Source organism: Callionymus lyra, chromosome 7, assembly GCF_982586985.1.
Source record: "Callionymus lyra chromosome 7, fCalLyr1.hap1.1, whole genome shotgun sequence".
Taxonomy (NCBI): domain Eukaryota; kingdom Metazoa; phylum Chordata; class Actinopteri; order Syngnathiformes; family Callionymidae; genus Callionymus; species Callionymus lyra.
The window spans coordinates 30,086,844-30,104,409 of NC_141824.1; the positions used below are offsets into that span (position 1 = coordinate 30,086,844).

The 17,566-nt window shown below is 37.5% G+C and overlaps 1 protein-coding gene across 5 annotated transcripts; it reads right to left on the minus strand.

Annotated features, from left to right (window-relative positions):
- Window positions 1-1,840: 1,840 nt before the first annotated feature.
- picalmb (phosphatidylinositol binding clathrin assembly protein b) lies at window positions 1,841-17,001 on the minus strand. 5 transcript variants are annotated; one of them, XM_087794833.1, is made up of 23 exons: window positions 16,117-17,001; window positions 13,141-13,283; window positions 12,729-12,804; window positions 12,545-12,647; window positions 12,039-12,132; window positions 11,765-11,876; window positions 11,571-11,677; window positions 11,456-11,497; window positions 10,109-10,194; window positions 9,434-9,557; window positions 9,217-9,344; window positions 8,618-8,718; window positions 8,340-8,492; window positions 7,340-7,414; window positions 6,637-6,723; window positions 6,417-6,527; window positions 5,934-6,080; window positions 5,825-5,855; window positions 5,654-5,753; window positions 5,507-5,566; window positions 5,168-5,275; window positions 4,687-4,792; window positions 1,841-2,362 (listed from the first exon to the last, which is right to left on the minus strand). In XM_087794833.1, the coding sequence occupies exons 1-22, from the start codon at window positions 16,244-16,246 to the stop codon at window positions 4,700-4,702; spliced, it is 2,211 nt and encodes a 736-aa protein (XP_087650959.1). In that variant the 5' UTR covers window positions 16,247-17,001; the 3' UTR covers window positions 1,841-2,362; window positions 4,687-4,699. The 5 variants fall into 5 exon arrangements, with proteins under 5 accessions (XP_087650959.1, XP_087650963.1, XP_087650960.1 ...); XM_087794837.1 differs by having other exon boundaries at window positions 9,217-9,350; window positions 16,117-17,000; XM_087794834.1 differs by having other exon boundaries at window positions 5,934-6,050; window positions 9,217-9,350; window positions 16,117-16,999.
- Window positions 17,002-17,566: the final 565 nt, after the last annotated feature.

Below are 17,566 nucleotides of genomic sequence, written 5' to 3' on the forward strand. Positions count from 1 at the left end.
TATAAAACCATCTAGAAATGTACTTGCGACAGTGTTTAAGTTCAAATTCTATAAAAAAAAAAAGGCTCTAAAACTGCTATTAATTTGAACGCAAGTGTATATATTTACATATTAATCACCCAAGAAACAACACATTTTCACCCAAGTAAATAAATCCCTAAAGTCTTTTCTGAAATATATGACATACCAATTCAGAAATCAACTTCAACATCCCTTGGATCCTTTAATACAGTGTTTCCTGGTACCGCTCCACTCCAGAAAAAAATTAAATCCGTTCTATTGATTTTTTACTGCCTGAAAGGTGATTTCATTTTGAAAATAAACCTGCATATGACTCTCGATTGGTGAAAATGAGTAAAAAAACAACATAACTTCTGAGACCTCATTTCATATAAATAATGCTAAAACATGAACTTACACATTGACACAAACTCTCTAGAAGATACACACATACACAACACCATCGTCAGCATATAATCAAATATACATACTGTAGATGTAAATACACACAAATATTGTTGTAACCGGTCCACTGCTCTTGCCGATTCAGCATTATAGTGATGTTTTCTAATGCACTTAATTGTAGTTTTTCGCAGGTCATGGCTTTGTATTTTTACTTTTTTCTATCTGAACATCAGTACTTAATTAAAATAGAGATTTAACTGGTCCACGGGACCCCTGCTTTAGAACAAATGCAAATTTCTATGAAAACACAATATTGTGTAAAGCACTTATCCTCTGCTTTGGAAACATTTAAGACAATAGAGAAAGAAGTAAATGCATCAACTCTGACAAAATTGTTTTGTCTTTCCCACAAGTCTACTTCTTTAGTGGTTAACCAAGTCCTGCGATTAAAAAAAACCCTTCAAACAGGTCAGTCGTGAGGGTTGATAAAAGACATAATTCCTCACTCAGTTTTAATGCACGCTCTAGGCACATCTTATAATTCCACATGTGACACCACTTGTTACAAAGCCATACGTTTTAAAAGAAAGAAACAACAGATCAACAGTTTGTGGAAGCTGCTCTTTATTTGAAAAAGAAAGAAAAGACTTCAGTCATCATCTGCTACACGTTCTAAGTACATAAAGGTCATTATCTGCAGAGACAAATGCAGAGAACAAATCCTGAATCAAACTTAGGTAGAGTTAAATTTGATTGAATTGATTTCATATTTCATACATCTTTCACTTTTTCACTCAAAGAACAGTCAGGTTTTTTTTTTATATACATGCAGCACCGATCAACAGTGCTCCTCCTCTGTGCGTTCTTTTATACAATTAATTTACATCAAATCTATGACTCTCGTGACCTGGTTAGCTTAGCAGTAGCAAACCAGCAGGCAGACACACTCCCGGGTCCTTCTGTCCTTGCTCCGGCTGAATATCTGTAGCGCGGAAAGATGTGTGCAACATGAAGACAACTCGTTCACATTCAGAGTAAAGGCAGCCTTGAGTACGGTCAGTGAGTCAATGGCATGCCAAGCTTAAAGCAAATGGAGCCCACCACAGAGTGCAACGCTTCGATCGCGGAAGAAGTGTTTTTCATCGAGACAGAAAACTTCCACCGCAGAAACCCTAGGCACAGAATACACTATGTACTGTTGACTGACTCGAAGTCTAAGCCCTGCACTTAGAGTACAACGGAGATTGTGAAATCTTTCATCTAGTAGAAAATTATTTTTCAACACAAAACTTGGAGAATATTTAGTGCTCTATCGTTCCGCTTAATAGGTGTCATTTATATAAGATCTAGTGTCACTCTACCTCTTAATGATAGTCCTTGTTTTAATGCTGAAGCACTCCCACATGTGTTCAAATGTACTGCAGATTTTACATCATTTCCCCCCCTCAATCTTAAACCCAAAATCATAAATAAATACAAACAACACACGAGGAATGTCTACTGTAAACACGGTAAAAAAGACAAACTAAACTTGGTGTAAACGTCATTAGCATCATTACTTCGTGACAGTTAAAGAACTGTAGGGAATAGATGACTTGTGATCCCTCTCTCCTCGCAGAACATCCAACCTCAGTGATTCCAAACACACAAATATCAAAGTTTCTCAGCAGCCGGGCCATTTTTCCTAGATCAGGCTTTTAAATGGAGGAGTCCTCTGTGGGGGGGTTGAGACAGCAGCATCACTCAACATCTCAGACAAAGTTACAGAATAATGAGGGTGTGAGCTATCGCCAAACAACAATTCAACATGGTTACCATGGTTACAACAGTCGCTGAACCGTTGTGTTCTTCACATGTTTCGTATTTGGGGGGTATGTGTTTTGCTGAAGAGTTAGACTGCATCAAAGATGATGGATTAACCTTCCAAGAGATTTTCTTCAACTCACATGAACTGCATCTGCAAGTCAAAGATGAGAAAGTGTCAACAATCACAGGATGGAATGTTTTAAAGTGGGTTGACCTTTTACTAAACGTGCCTCTCAGGACACTCTCGAACCGTTTCAATGAACTACATGATATTTAGAATCAGTATTGAAAAGGAGGGTTAGGAGCTGGAGAGATATGGATTATAATCTTCTAGATTTTTCTCGTCTTGAATATAAATATGCCTGACAGAACCTAAAATCGTTACAACCCCCATTTTTCAAACATCTATTAGCAAAACAGCTTAAAACAAGTCAACATATTCCAAAGAGAATATTGTTAATAATGTGATGAAAACATTTCAGTAGTTTCATCTGTATTTAGGACACTATTGTCATTCACTTGGTTGACTTTTAACTTCAACAAGAGCAAAATCAACAAATGGCTGAATAAAAAAAAATTAAATAAAAAACCTAACCTAATAAAGCTATATTGAAAATCTGTTTAAGAAAATATATCAACTGCCATGTTTATGATGACAAAAAGTGACACTGATCATTCAACATTTATTTGATGGATACAGAGTTCACCATTCTGGTGCGAGTTCTGGAAGTGGCAACTTTTTCTCCCCTGAGTCAAGAATTCTTGAGTCCTGAAAGTTGCTTTACCCATTTGATTTGATTTTGTCAAAAGTCATGTGAAATAAACTCCTAGGCAGAGTTATTCTGAGCTTTGGAATTATCTTCCTTTCCCTCTGTGTTTGATGGAGTGACTCCTTTAAGAAGCATCTTAAGACCTTTTTAGTGCTTTTTGTTTATTGTCTTGGGGCCTCTTTGTTTGTCACTGTGTTGTCTTGACCTTCTAAAGTTTTTTAATTTGTATGTTTTTAACGGTGTATTGTTTTGTTGTCCAAGCTCTTTGTGACCCTTGTCTGTGAAAGGCGCTTTACAAATAACTTCTACTCATTTACTCACTCATTTTAGAGTATGTGGCCAATGGCCAATACATGAACATCATAAAAGCAGAAGCAAATCACAAAAAAAAAAACCAGCACAGATTAAGGGAGATTAATAAATCAGGTTTTTGTGTTTACCATCTCATGGCTCTGTGATGTATAATTCATTAGCCATCTGCATGAGATTATGAGACTTAATTGGGATGTAAACTCGAAAATCAGAAATCACATTAAAAAAAACTTTTCCTCCCCTTTTGTTTCAAAACAACCTTGTGGTTTCGGCATTATGAATACTTTAAATATTTAAAATTGATACTTTATCAAAGCATTTTAATTGCAACCTAGGGAGGTAGATTTTAGCGAAGGCTAAACTGGTTTAACTTGTTGCATTGGAAATTGTTGCAGGCCTGAAACATCAGCATGGGCCAAAAAAAACATTCTAAATGTTTTTCAAATAAAGCTTTGATATCAAGCAATATTTTCAACCATGCAGCATCAATAGAGACCGACAAAGATACAAGGGCAATGGGATCAAATGTCAAAGTTGTAGAACAAATCTTTACAGTGTACGCAAAATAATGTAATCTACAAATCTATTGACAGTCTCAAAATTCATTTTGTTCCTTGTCCTTTTTTTACTGTGACCCAACCGTTGAGATGACGAAAATGTTAGTGATATAAATGAGTGACTGTTATGAAAGGAACCCACATTCTGATAGCTTTACAACAATAGGCCACATTTTCTTTCAGAGTTCTCCTATTACAGGAATTTTAATCACGTTATAGTTCTCACGAACTGGAGTGTTCTCATCAAAGGCTCCTTCTTGAACCTCCGTCATGTGCAAGAAGTCTGATTTAATTTGTTTGTAACAAGTGTGATTAAGAGCTGAAAGGCACTTTGTTCACTTGATAAACAAATCTTCATTAAATAAAGTAAAGGCCTGTATTCATATCATGGATTTTTAGGTTTTGGAAAAAACACTGACATGATGACCATTGGATTATCCACAAGTCTAAGTGGCTTTTGGTGCAATTGTTGTCGTGAAGACCACCAGAAAATAACAATACACAAAAATGACAGTATACTTATTATGAACCACATTTGCTTCACACCTAATTTACTTCATACATGCATATTTGAGCAAACCAAGCACCTTGAGTTTGTATATAGAGACCTAGAAATCTTTCCCAACTTCAGTTTCAAAACCATTTTCAACTGTTGCACACAGGGAACACCCAAAGCTTTTGCAGCTACGGTGATACCTTACATGCAATCGTTATATTTTAGTGTTATGAAAGTATAAGTAAAACGTTAGTGATGTTCTACAACTTCTGACCACACAGGGATTAAATGGGACATGCGACACATGCAGTTCCTGCCACTAGCAAAGAGCATGCTGTACCTAAAGAGATGCTCTACAAGAAATCCTTGAGAGAGAGATGTGCAAACGGGTCCTGTCCAGGGGCACGGAGAGGACTCTGGCTGGAAGGACTAGAGGCTGCAGAGGGCTATTCAAGGAAGATACAGGAGGTAGGAGGACCAGAGGAGAAGTCAGAACCAGGAGAGACTGGAGGAGGATGATATTAGTGGTGGAGAAGCTGTGATGTGATGGCTGAGAGAAGATTAATTCAAAGAAGTCGGGACTCATAACCAGAAAAATGATGCACAGTTTCGTCACTTCCCTCTTTAGAGTGAAAGGTTTTTCTTGAAACTTTCATCATCACATCATTTACACTGACAACAGAGCACAATTACTAACTGTTGTACAAGTCACAGCACAATGGATGTTTCCAATTTCCTACTTAGTACTTTCCAACTACACAAATAGAACTGACTTCTTCCTGTGGCAGCTCAGAAGACCAGTTGCAGGGTTGCACACCCACCTGAGTACTCGACACAGAGCCAAAAGGGTTGGGCGGCCTCATCGCTGGCTGGGTATACATCATGGAGGGAGGGGGGTTCATCATTCCCATAGATCCCATTGGTGGAGGCTGTGGAATAAATATTAAGGAAATTATACTTTGTCAAGTACTTTGGCTACTTTTAACTTAACATTTTTTATAGTGTTCTCTATTCAATTCCACAGCTATATACATTTCCCAAATTATCCGGAGGCTTTATAAATAGCTTAAACCCTTTGTTTGATTAATGGCAGTTTGCAGCCATTCAACACATCACACATTAATAATTAACATGTTAGGCTCTCTCTCTGATGTACTAACCATGCCATATCCCATCATCCCAGTGGGTGTGGTAGCTGGAAAAGCCATGATGGACGGTGGCTGCAGAGAGAAAAAAAAAGAAGAGAAAACTTCAATGTGAATCTCGACAGACGCAGGCAGACAAGAAAAGCATTCTATAAGTATTACCATGGAGACTGGATTCCAGGTTGTTGATGGCGCTGCTTTGGGCTGCCAGTTGGTTCCACCAGTCATTCTCTTCTCTCCAGGTTGACTCCAGTGGATGTCACTGTAGATTAAGAGGGCCAACATTAGCACCAGCATGCAGCAGCCAGGATGTTTCATCAAGCGATTATTTACTTTTTCATTGTGCCGTTTCCAATTCCAAGATCTGGGGAGATAGAGAGATCATACACTGAAAAACTGCGTCATGTTCAAAATTATGGAACACATTTTTTTTTAAACTCACTTCCGACAAGATTGGCGAGGGAGGAGTCAAGGTCATCCGACACCAGCTTCTCTGCCTGCTGATTGGACAATTGGTTGGAGCCAGCAAGAGTGGGTTTTAGGATGCCGCCAGTAATATCTGACAGGAGAAGTGACGAATTAGTCTCTTCTGTTTGGTTTCACAAAGAAAAAAAAACAATTTATTTAGAACAGTTTTCACACCGAACCTTTATATAATAATCCATTACTTTCACATTGTTTGATAAATTATTCATTCTAATTATGATCAGTAAACATGTACACATGTTTTAATGCAAGTTGATAATAACTTAATTGAGAGTGTAATTAATTATTTGTGTATAATATGAATTACTTTTTTAACTTAACAGATGCACAATCAAATAATATTGCTACTTAAAATTGGAACAGGGGTATTAATCAACACCAGACATGCAAAATAATAAACACTACTCTATCTACTGCTATAAGAACATTATCTACTCACCATCAGCATTGAGGCTGTTGCTGCCTGTAGCTTTGGCTCCGAAAACAGACTCAAAGTCCACCTGGAGTCCACCTGTCGACTGCTGGGGTGGAGCCTGTGGCGTTGAGTATCCTTCAAGGTGACATCACAAATGAAAAAACTCGAGTACATATGCACACGAAAATATTAACACATACAACCACTAAGAACCCAGAGCCATTAGGAACCTCCAGTACTCTACCTCTGAATAGACCTGCTACAGTAGAGGGCTCAGTGGGAAAGGGAGCCAGGTGTGGGACGTGCTGGGCAGTTGGACCACAGAAGGAGTCTTACACACCACACGAAGCAGGAGAAAGATAGCCAGGAAGAACAAGAGCAAAAGGAAAAAGCTGTTCAAGACAAGCTCAGCGCAACAGGTAGGAAGTGACAGTTATACAAGGGAACATGGAGAACAACACTACTGAATTTGTCATCTGCAAAATGATTGTAAAAACACATTCCTCAATAAAATCTTTAACACATTTTTTGTGCTGAGAGTAAGCAGAAAAAGTTGTCCAATAAATCATTAAAATAGCTCAATATTTCTTAAATATTGCAGAAATAATAAACACCTTCTATAAAAGGTAATAGAGATCGTGAACAGACATTAACAAAGCATGTCTGACAGCTTTGATATTTGGTTGGCAGTTTAACAAAGCTTTTTGTTTTGTCCTTTTTATTCATTTATTTTTTAAATTGCACACAAATCCATACACACTCTCAGCAAAAAAAAGCTAGACTAAATAAATACTTAATCAATAAACTATATTATTATATTCAGAATTACTTGGTTAGATCCTAAAATATGGTGCATGTCCATAAATGTATTTTATAGTAATGTAGTATTATTAAAGGCTATGTTTTCCATAGGAAACATAGGTTAGGATGGCCATCCATCTTAGTACCTGATACAGAAGATTCTATCCGCACTGTACGTTTGCAATTGGTTGCGTTTGTGTCAGTAAAGGGATTGTAACGATCTGGAGAATCAAAAATAGTGTTGGTGAAAGATGAAGAATTGCTTAAAACTCTATGCAGAAATTACATGACGTTTAGAGTTGCTGAATAGTGGATGAAAGAAAATGTAAAAAATAGATGGGCAAGTATGTCAGTTGCAGTGGCACACAATGCTTCCTTCAGAATCATTAAGATTCCTCCAAGATTATGCAATTGCAGTTCAACAAAATCAAGTGGGGAAAATGCATACATCAATTAAAGTAATCATGCACCACAGGTCCCCAAAAACTTGGGTTCCAAAATGGATGCACAATCAAGAGGTTATTTAAGTGGCTATGAAATTTCCTTTGCAAAATTGCATTAGAGAAGATTGTATGCACATTAGAGTTACACAAATAACTGTTCTTCTCCAAACTGTGACTACAAAATTATATTGATATTTGAGGTTAGCAAAAACCATTAACTAAGGATTACAAGATTGAAATAAAAGATGACTTCTTATAATCATTAAAAAAAAAGAAAAAGAAAAAAACTGAGCATTTTCTACAAGCAGACAATTTAGAAATACTTACAATAGTATATAAACTGTATCATACAGACACGTGACCTTTTTCCACTATAATATAAAAGCATCATGTATTGTTATACATGACGCTTTTAAGTTAGTTTTAATAAACAGCAATACAATTAAGCATTTTCTAAACATTTTGTTTTTATCTTAACTGCAGTTGAGGAAATTCATTTTAATTAGTTAGCCACTCACTATTTCAGCTAGCTAGGGTGAGAGTCTAGTATACAATGTCAGAGTTGTGAAAAACGTATTCAGTAGTTATGAATGAACTGCAACAACAGCAGAAAGAGGAAGACAGATCAACACAGTGTACATGCGTGTCAGTCATGCTTTAAACAGACCAATGAGTACAAGAGAAAAACAAAATGAATTGTTACCACCAAACATTTCATGAGCAGATGTCCTAGAGGAAAAGCTAACACCATCTGAAGACACGACAGGTAAGTGAGTGGCATCAACAACAAGTTTTGAAAGGAAAGGGTTAAGGTTTGGCATGGAATCTTCTCCAGCTTCAGCAGATGTGAAAGGATCTATGCAGGCAGAGGATAGAGAGACAGAGACAAGAGTGGAGGAGAAGAGGTGGCCATCAGAGTCAGACAATGAAGAAGAGTGCATGCAGAACAGATGACAGAAGGTACAGGTGAGAGCGGCCTACCTGCCCATGCCGTCGCTACAGGAAGTCCAATCGAGCCTGACTGCATGGAGGGCTGAAATGTTGGCTGGATGTCAAAGAGGTCACTCTCCATTTTCACAGCACTGGAAACGCACATTAAAAGATCTTTTGAGTTCTGCAGCTTTAGTTTTCTATTCATAAAATAATATAGATATTTTCATCTGTGCCAACACCATCTATATTTGTGGAGAATTCACGGCAGAATGGAACAATGGAACAGGTTGAATACATTCTTCCACAAGACTACAAATGGGTCACCTTAGAAAGAAAAACCCAGACAGTAATAAAAAAAATAAATAATTTAATTCCCATGCATATTAAGTTTGTTTTAATTTGAAAATTCTTGACTTGGCCCATCTATAAATCTACAATCATGACATTTTTAATAGACTACATGCTAGTGCATAACAAACACAAATTGATTTCTTTTGAAAGATGTGCAGCTTTGATAACAAATATGTCAAGATTGAAAACAAAAATAAAAGGAAATTACTCCATCATGGGACTTTTCTTTCTTTAATTGAATATTATATGTTACAAAACAAGTTGGATAACAAGTAGAAATGGAGGCAGTACGCTACCCATTAGAGCAGCTGGGTGTGGAGAAGAGGTCGATGGCTGGTGCTGTACTGATGGTGCCCCCTGTGGTGGAGACTGGTGATGTATCAGTAGTTGCAAAGGAGGGTTTTTTGGACAGTTCCTTGAGCCTCTGTTCCTGGGTGACATAGGAGGTCCAATTCAAACAAACAAACCAATGCAAACTTAGAAACTGTAGTTAATTTGCTTTGATAGATGCACCTTCAGAGCTTTGAGACGGGCCTGTTCTTCTTCCAGAGCTGCTTGTTTTTCCCGCTCGTCCACTTTAGTAAAAGACATTCCTGTGCTGGCCAGTGATGACACAGCATTTGACAGAGTGCTGGCCCTGCAAAAAAAAGGGTTTATTTTTTCAGTGGATATTACAGATCATCTTCCTTATCCTGATGCACATCAGCTTATCATATTCTTCTTTACTTTGCCATCCTTATGAAACTTGAACAATAAAATCTCATCTCTCAAATTCCTCATTAGAACATTTTCTTCTCCTTCCGATGCATTCTTTCTCAACAACTCTTAAGCAAATACTTCCTCTTTTCTTTTTTCATATTTTGCAAAATCTTCATTTACGTTCTTCTGTCCAGCTCAAAAGGACAAAGTTGGGTCATAATTAAGAAATGTAACATGAACGTGACTGCGCAGAAGTGAAAGTTTTATTAATTTGGAAATAAAAAATATGTAATTGTATATTTTCTGGTCCTGTGAATTAAAAAACAGAACATTTTTATCTGGATCTACGTAGAATGTTTCAGGTAATGCTAAACAAACCACCACAATATGCTCATCAAATGACATGGATCACAATTGTCTCCAATACATTTGCATTGATAGTGAAACGGGCTGAACAAGTACCAGATCAGGGCTCTAAAGACAACTTACCTACTGGCTGCAGTAGAATCTTTCACCTTCTTTCCTTCTAATGAGGCCAAGTGCTGCTCCAGAGCTTCAAGAAGGCTACTAGGAGCCTGTTGTGATTGAGAACATATTTAGATCATGTTTACCCACAACAGATCATTGACATCAATACAATGAGTGACAGTAATGGGGAGACAAACCCACAGTTGTAGCATGTAAAGCATCATATACATTTAAACATATTTGCCAAATACATTTATAGAAAATGTATATTCCTCCAACTATGGATTTGTAGCTCCCCATCACTGACTGAAATGAATTCATTCCAGCAGAAAAGCGACTCTAGATGAAACCAGCAGTGTTGGGATGACAAACTGCACCACAGCGCTTTCAACAATCAGAATGTTGTTGTCGAGACTGGCCGTGTTTAAGCACAACAGGGCAGCGCCTCACATTGAATGAGCTAGACTAGTTTGCACCTGAATGGGAAGGTAAAATAGCCATTTACTTCTGACACTAAGGCGTTATCAGTTGAAATTAAATAAGAGTGTAGAAGACATACTCAGAATGGAAACATGCCAGACACAACACAGAACCAGTGACAGACACAGAAGAGTGAAATGATAGTACTTACACAAACTGTGAACTAAAGTGGAAAGATAAGGGGAAAGTACAGAATATAAAGGTGGTGACAGTCAGCAGAGGGTGCAGTTAAATTGTTGTTTTAGCCAAGTTAAAAATCAGAATGCCCACAGAAATGCAGTGAATGTCAAAACGCCGTTTGAACTAAACACCTTTATTCACTGTAGAAGCAGGTCAAAATAAACCAGGTAGATAATGATAGAAACGGAGAAGAAACAGAAAGAACCATCAAGCACCTCCCGTTTCAACATGCATTGGGCATGCAGTGTTTCAAATGTGTTTTATATTTTAATAATGGCCCCCCCACATTTACCGATTTCAAATGTTCATTACAGAAATCTATTTTACTACAATTATTTAATTGTACAAGTCATTGAGAATCAAATTCACATTTTTGTTTTATGGTCCGTTGTGTTGAATCTTATAAACAATATAAATAAACAAACCATGTGGCAATTCATAATTTACATTGTTGACCGAATAACACTGCGTCATCCTATCTTTGTCTTCTAACTATTTTTCTGATATGCACTTTCAGTAAATCAGTGAAGAAATATTTTAGAAAAAAAAGCAAAGAAATGAAGCCATTCGCCCTCTGGAATGTGTGATGAACAAGCTAAAGCATGTAGCCATGTCTACCAATCATAGCAAGGTTTTCCCTGCCCCTTTTCTTACAGTTTATCGAATCCTTTTCAGTTTTCAAGGTTGTCTGCTTTACCATTTGCTTACCTGAGAAAGGTCTGGGATGTCTCCTCGATCAATGCCAACTTGCTGTTAGACAAGAAAAAAAGTGTTGGAAAAGAACAAGCAATGAGGCAACAGTTGAGTTTTGGTTGATTTGTACCTCTGCTACTTTGAGGAATTCTGATATCCTTGTCATTCTGGTGAGAAACTTCTTGTAAATGTCCAGGCCCTCTTTACACTGAGTTTTCTTCATGTCAAAATATTTCTCTGTTCAAGTGGGGGGAAAAGGGGCTTGATTACAATACAAAAGAATGATGGGAGTCAAATTCTAACAGTAATAAATCGGTCTCTCACCAAGTAGATTGATTATCCCTTCATTATAAGCAGCGAAGAGCCTTATAGAGTCTTTGAAGAGGAGCATGAAAGCTGCGTTGATGACTCCATTAGTCAGTTCGTTGGCATTGACCTAAGAGGAAGCGATCAAGACCAGTTTGAACATAAGCTTGACATTTTTCTTCAGAGCAATTTGTTCATGTACAAATGAAATAACCTTGATTTCCTTTCATCAAACCAAACGTTTGGATAAGAGGGTTTTTTTTTTCCACAGAAAGTTTCACCTTAAACTCACATTGAAATCCAGGAGAGCGTCCATCTGGTTCTGTATAATGGGGATCGTCTTGAGCAGCTTCTCTGTATTCATGGTCCTCATAACACCGTCCACTCTGAGTGGACACATGTAGAGTTGTAGCAGAGTGAAAAAGTGAGGATGAGTTATGGTTGATTGATACATCTTTAATTTCTCACATGGGGGATAATGAAGAGTTGACGTAAATTGACATTTAAACAATAAATCAATATGTTTGTATACATATTTCCTTTATGAAGGCTGAAATGAAGCAATTTGCTGTCATCATGATCATGATCATATGTCATCAAGTTATATATTCAGTTTATTTATAAAAAAAATTAAATGAAAATTAAGTTAACGAAAAGAAAATCAGACAGATATCGGACAGCGCAGGTAGAGTGGAAAAATGTAACTTTTTGATTCAAATGTTAACGTTCAGTTACAACAGCAAAAATACATCTGAAAATCTAAAGAAGTTCAATTAATAGTTCACCAAGTGCTCTTACCCTCTCTTAACTTTTGTGAAGTCAAAGGCCACCTGTCTGTATGATACAGCCTTCTCGTTCAGGTATCGACTGTACCTCCTGATAAATGTGGACATGTCATAACCTGAAAACACCAAAAGATGAGACCGATGAAAAAATTGTGTCATTGATAAATATTCCAATATAAAAAACAACTTTATTTTACCTTGCAACCCGCTTTTGTCCAAGAAATTACTGAGATTGAATAATGTATTCCTTGAAGCCAGGTACTGCACAAAACGCTGGAAAAAAAGAGATTACAGCAAAGTTTTTTTTTTTTTTTTTTAAATTGGTCCATCGCTTTTTGGTCATTTTAACTTCCAATGCGTTTATAGTATAACTAGTAATTGGTTAATAGGGCCTTGACACTGTAACTGCATCATGACAGTTAATTTTGAAAGACCACTATATGGCATCATTATCATGGATAATTCAATAAAACATGGCATAATATTCAAACTGTGGCCTTTCAAAATGAAGACTATATCATGATACTGTGTCTTTACTACAGAGCTTTATCATGAGGCCTAATCATCCCATCACTAGTATTTATATTCTCAAACTTTGTAATGACCCACCTCGTTGCCATAGACCATTAGGTGGTGTGTAGTGATCAAAGACTTGAACACAACCACCCAACTGGTGTTGGTGGTCCTCTCGAACAGGGAGTCAGCCAGTTGAGGAATGTTAACGTTCATCTCATTGGTGCAGTGGATTAAATCTTTAATACACAAAACAAAGCAAATTACTACATTGATGCCAAACTTGCAACTGTAAACAAAACTGTTATTATGAGTCTGGCCCATTACGGTTTCAAGTTATTCTCACTAATTTTTTAAATAAGACAAAAAAGACAGGGCAAGAAAGCAACATTATGCACAAAATGGGTGCGTAAATGGAATTTAATTTTTTTTTAAATAATAATAATAACAGTTAAAATTTCTTCCAACTCAATGAGTACTATGAGAAAATAAATGCAAATAAATAAGTAATAAAATATCAGCTTTAAGTGTTCCAAAATACAAAACTAAGGGCAATCTTAAAAAAAAAAAAAAAAAAAAGGAATTATAAAAAAATATAAAAACCTTTGCATTTACCTCCTCTCTCTCACCACAATGTGAGCAATAATCAGTGGGGAATGCACAAAAAACATTTCAAATGTTTAAATATAGACACAATCTGAGAAGAGAGGGACTCATCCTACATGTTTGAGGATGCCAGGATCTTCCACTGAGCACCTTAGTGGCAGATTCATTGGAGATTTCTGGGTTTGATATTGTGTCTACACACCTTTAAGGATAAAGTTCTAACTTGATTGTCATTTTTCTTTTACTTGGTCACATATAATAACTTACTTATAGTATACATACCATAGACGGAAACCATGAGTACAAAACTCATCAGGACATTCTTATAACGACAGCATCAAGATATGTGAATGTAATAACATGCTGTATAATAGTTTTGGGAAAAGCCCATTTTCAGGGTACGAGCTGACAAAGAACAGTTTCAGATGACTATGTAAATAAAGGTGATTGCAGATGAGACAACTGAATTGACTTTAGCTAAGGCTTTAACATGATGCCAATGTCCCCCAATAGCATTCCAATTCAGGAAGGAAGATATCCTTTATAAATAGACATCTAATTTCATATTCCACAACAAAAAAATGACGATTGTAATTGTATTCTGCTATACTGGAAATTATATGACTATACCAAATTATTCAGCATCATATACGTTCATAGTGACACAATGAGCGGAGAGAGTCCTCACATTACAGTCACACTTGTTAACTGGTTACAAATCACATGGGGTGTAGCTGCCTGAAGACATGAACCACACATGTTGTGTCCCACTTTTTCACAGCTCATATGTTCGCTATACATGTGTGGCCTTACTGAATTACGCTTGTAAAGGAAGCATTAAGTACTGGTGCCAACTCAAGGGGTAAATACGACTTTCTTTCTGTCCTTTCAAGTCCTGTTGACTCGTGAAAGAGTGGGTAACTGTAAGTAGGACAGAATAACCTTCCAGAAAAGCAGTAAAAGCATGGGGGACTGAACGCTTAGACAAGGAGACAATGGCAAGCAGGAAGGGGGGGAAAGTATGATGCCATGTCACAGTTAGCATCTTAAGATATACCAAATAATTGAGTGCAGTTCCTTCATTTCAGGCAGTCCTGTGAAAAGTTGGCATCAGTGAACGGCCAACATGCCACAAAACGTTTTATTTTCAGATTATACATTTATAAATGATTTAACTGTAGTTTCCTCCATTGTTGTGATAAAGAAACTGAAAAGAAAGTTTGTAATGTTAATGTACCATTTTATAAACGAGTATGTTATATAAATTAATGGCCACTGTGAAAGAAATAAAATGTGACAAATGTGACGAATGCCTTTGAGCCACCCTATGTAATATGTTGTAGGAAACAAACCATTGATCATGACAATTAGCACCAGCTGAATAGCAATTTAACCAATATATTTCTTATTATATTAAACTTTTTAAATAGTATAGATCAGTATGACCATTATCTGAAATCATCAGGTTTACCAAAGACCATTGCTGTTAAATAGCTAAACGTTTCTAAATCAACTTGAAGTGAACAATGAAAATAATTGATCAAAGGTACTACTGTGTTTCAAAATGAAACAGAAAACAAATGCCATTGCTGATTAATCACATTGCAATATTGGGCATCTAAACTCCATAGTTCAGGTAAAGTTCCACTTTCATGACCTAGAAAATGCAACATCAAAGACTCAAATGAAACACATAAATAGTGGGTCCACTACACTGGGACTTCAGACATAAATAGGTATACACTCCAAGAACTTTTCTGACCTCTCGTGTCTATACCGGTGGTAATGAAACACCACTTATTGAGTCATTATTTATTAGCAAGTGTATATTAACAGAAAGGAGCATCAGAAGATAGCTCTAAAAGAGCCAAAAACAAACATCTAAAATACCTTTTGCTACACTGTTTCCAGTGTGAATGGGTTTGTGTATCCGTGTGCGTGTGTGTCTGTGAGTGTGTCAACCATAGTGTTACACTCCATCCCAACAATACATACACTTGTCCTGCTGCAGGTGCACCCAGATGATAGAATGGAGACATTTATAGGTTTAAAGAGACTCGAAAATAAACAGCTCCCTGTGCAAGTGTGTGGTGTTCAGTGAATACCAATAAGACAAATACATATAAAGGCATCATGGTTACAAAAGGTTTGTGAACATTACACTATTAGGAAGTAAGCTAGCGTTAGCAGCAGCTAACCGGTCAAGTTAGGCGACCAACTAATAAGTAGAAAACCCCCATTTCACATTTAGTAATGTTTAATAAATGTGTTATAATAATAGAGTCCAGTCTGCGTTTTAACGAATCAATATCATCGACAACCCCGCACATCACTGTTAGCATGTAGCTTTTCATCAGGCTTTGAGGCCTTCACAATCGCCATAACACAAGCGAGCCAGGCGCCGTCTCGCTAGCCTCAGCCCTGCGGTTCGTTTTAACCTCATGATGCCGTTTTATATATACTCACAATCCAAGTGCTTCTTCTTCGGACCCATGATCTCGTGAGTGGTGGCCTTGCATACTGTTTTAGACACGGCGGATCCCGTTACACTGTGCTGGGCTGCGGTGATCCGGTCCGTAATGCTCTGCCCCGACATCTTCGTTCACCGAGTGCGAACAAAAGAGTGAATGGAATATATGGGTACTTATCTTTGAACGGAAGCTTCAGAGAAAAGAAATCTAAACATCCACCTGTTCCGTTACCCAACTGGACCCCCCAGGTTTTACTCCACCAGGTCAGGGTGGAAGTGTAAAAATCTGAGCTGATCTATGGCAGACTAGCGGAGGGCGGAACGGGAAATGACAAAAACCGGAATCAGCGAAAACGGCGAAAATTGTATAATCTTCTCGCGTTACGTTGCTTGTTGTCGTCTAAATCCAACCGGTTTTTTTTTTGTTGGTGATTTCAAGGTCCACTCGCTGACTCATCCGGTCCGAGTCCCTGTCTCGCTCTCATCCCGCTGTGTCACACCGGATCCCAGCCTGCCTGCCTCCGCCGCTCCGCCTCCTCCCGCCGCGGCCGCTCTAGTTTACACGCGCAGACGGACCGAGCACGATCAATGGCGGGTCTGGGGATATCAGAACTCCCGGTTCATGTATTCAAATAAATGATCCTTAAAGGTGGACACCTTGTGGCCGCAGTCTGGTCTCAACTACCCATACCAATGTGCCATCAGAGGGCCGCCTGGAGCCTGGATGACAGGAGGGTATTGATCGAGGATTGGGCAGATAAAGAACAAGCCCTGATGTTTTTATTGTCTGCTAACTTGCATTGATGAGCAGATAATGTTTACCCAAAATAATATGGATGGACATAAGAGAGAAGGAATGAACGGGTTGGACTTTAGATGTTTGATCACACGATGATGCCCTGAATGACTATTGAATACTTAGGAAAGTATAATGTGTCAAGTCAAAAGGCAGCGGAAGTCAGTGGCCTTATGACATCAGAAATAGCAGTGCGCTTTGTAGGTGTTCCAGTGTGAACTTTGTCTCCACTTGTTCACAAATAAGTTCAGTTTGTTTAAAAGGACAATGTGCAGTTACATTAAAAAAGATGGCAGCACCAGATTTAGCACAATGTTACTTTCCATCTGTAGTCCTCAACAAAGATGCAGACAGTTTACATAATACATCACATACAGATAAAGCAAAAACACAGTACAAGTACATGTTCTTTCTCTTTATGTTCTTCTTGTTTTATTTTTTATTTATTATTTTTTATTGTTTATGAAAAATTGCTGGCTATTGGAAAAAAACAATTTCCCGAAGGAGACCTCCTGAGGATCAATAAAGTTTTACCTTACCTTACCTTACAATAATATACAAAAACACAGTACAATCTAATAATGTTAATGATGTAATATGGTTTAATCTACCATACCACTTTAGGTTAGATTAGGTTAGGTAGAACTTTA

Excerpts from the sequence above, each read along its gene's own strand:
- picalmb (XM_087794837.1), bottom strand. The coding sequence starts at position 16,246 with ATGTCGGGGCAGAGCATTACGGACCGGATCACCGCAGCCCAGCACAGT. Across the intron at positions 13,284-16,116 it reads GAAGAAGAAGCACTTGGATT|ATTTAATCCACTGCACCAAT; the intron begins GTGAGTATATAT and ends TGTGTATTAAAG. Across the intron at positions 10,195-11,455 it reads ACATCCCAGACCTTTCTCAG|GCTCCTAGTAGCCTTCTTGA; the intron begins GTAAGCAAATGG and ends CAATCACAACAG.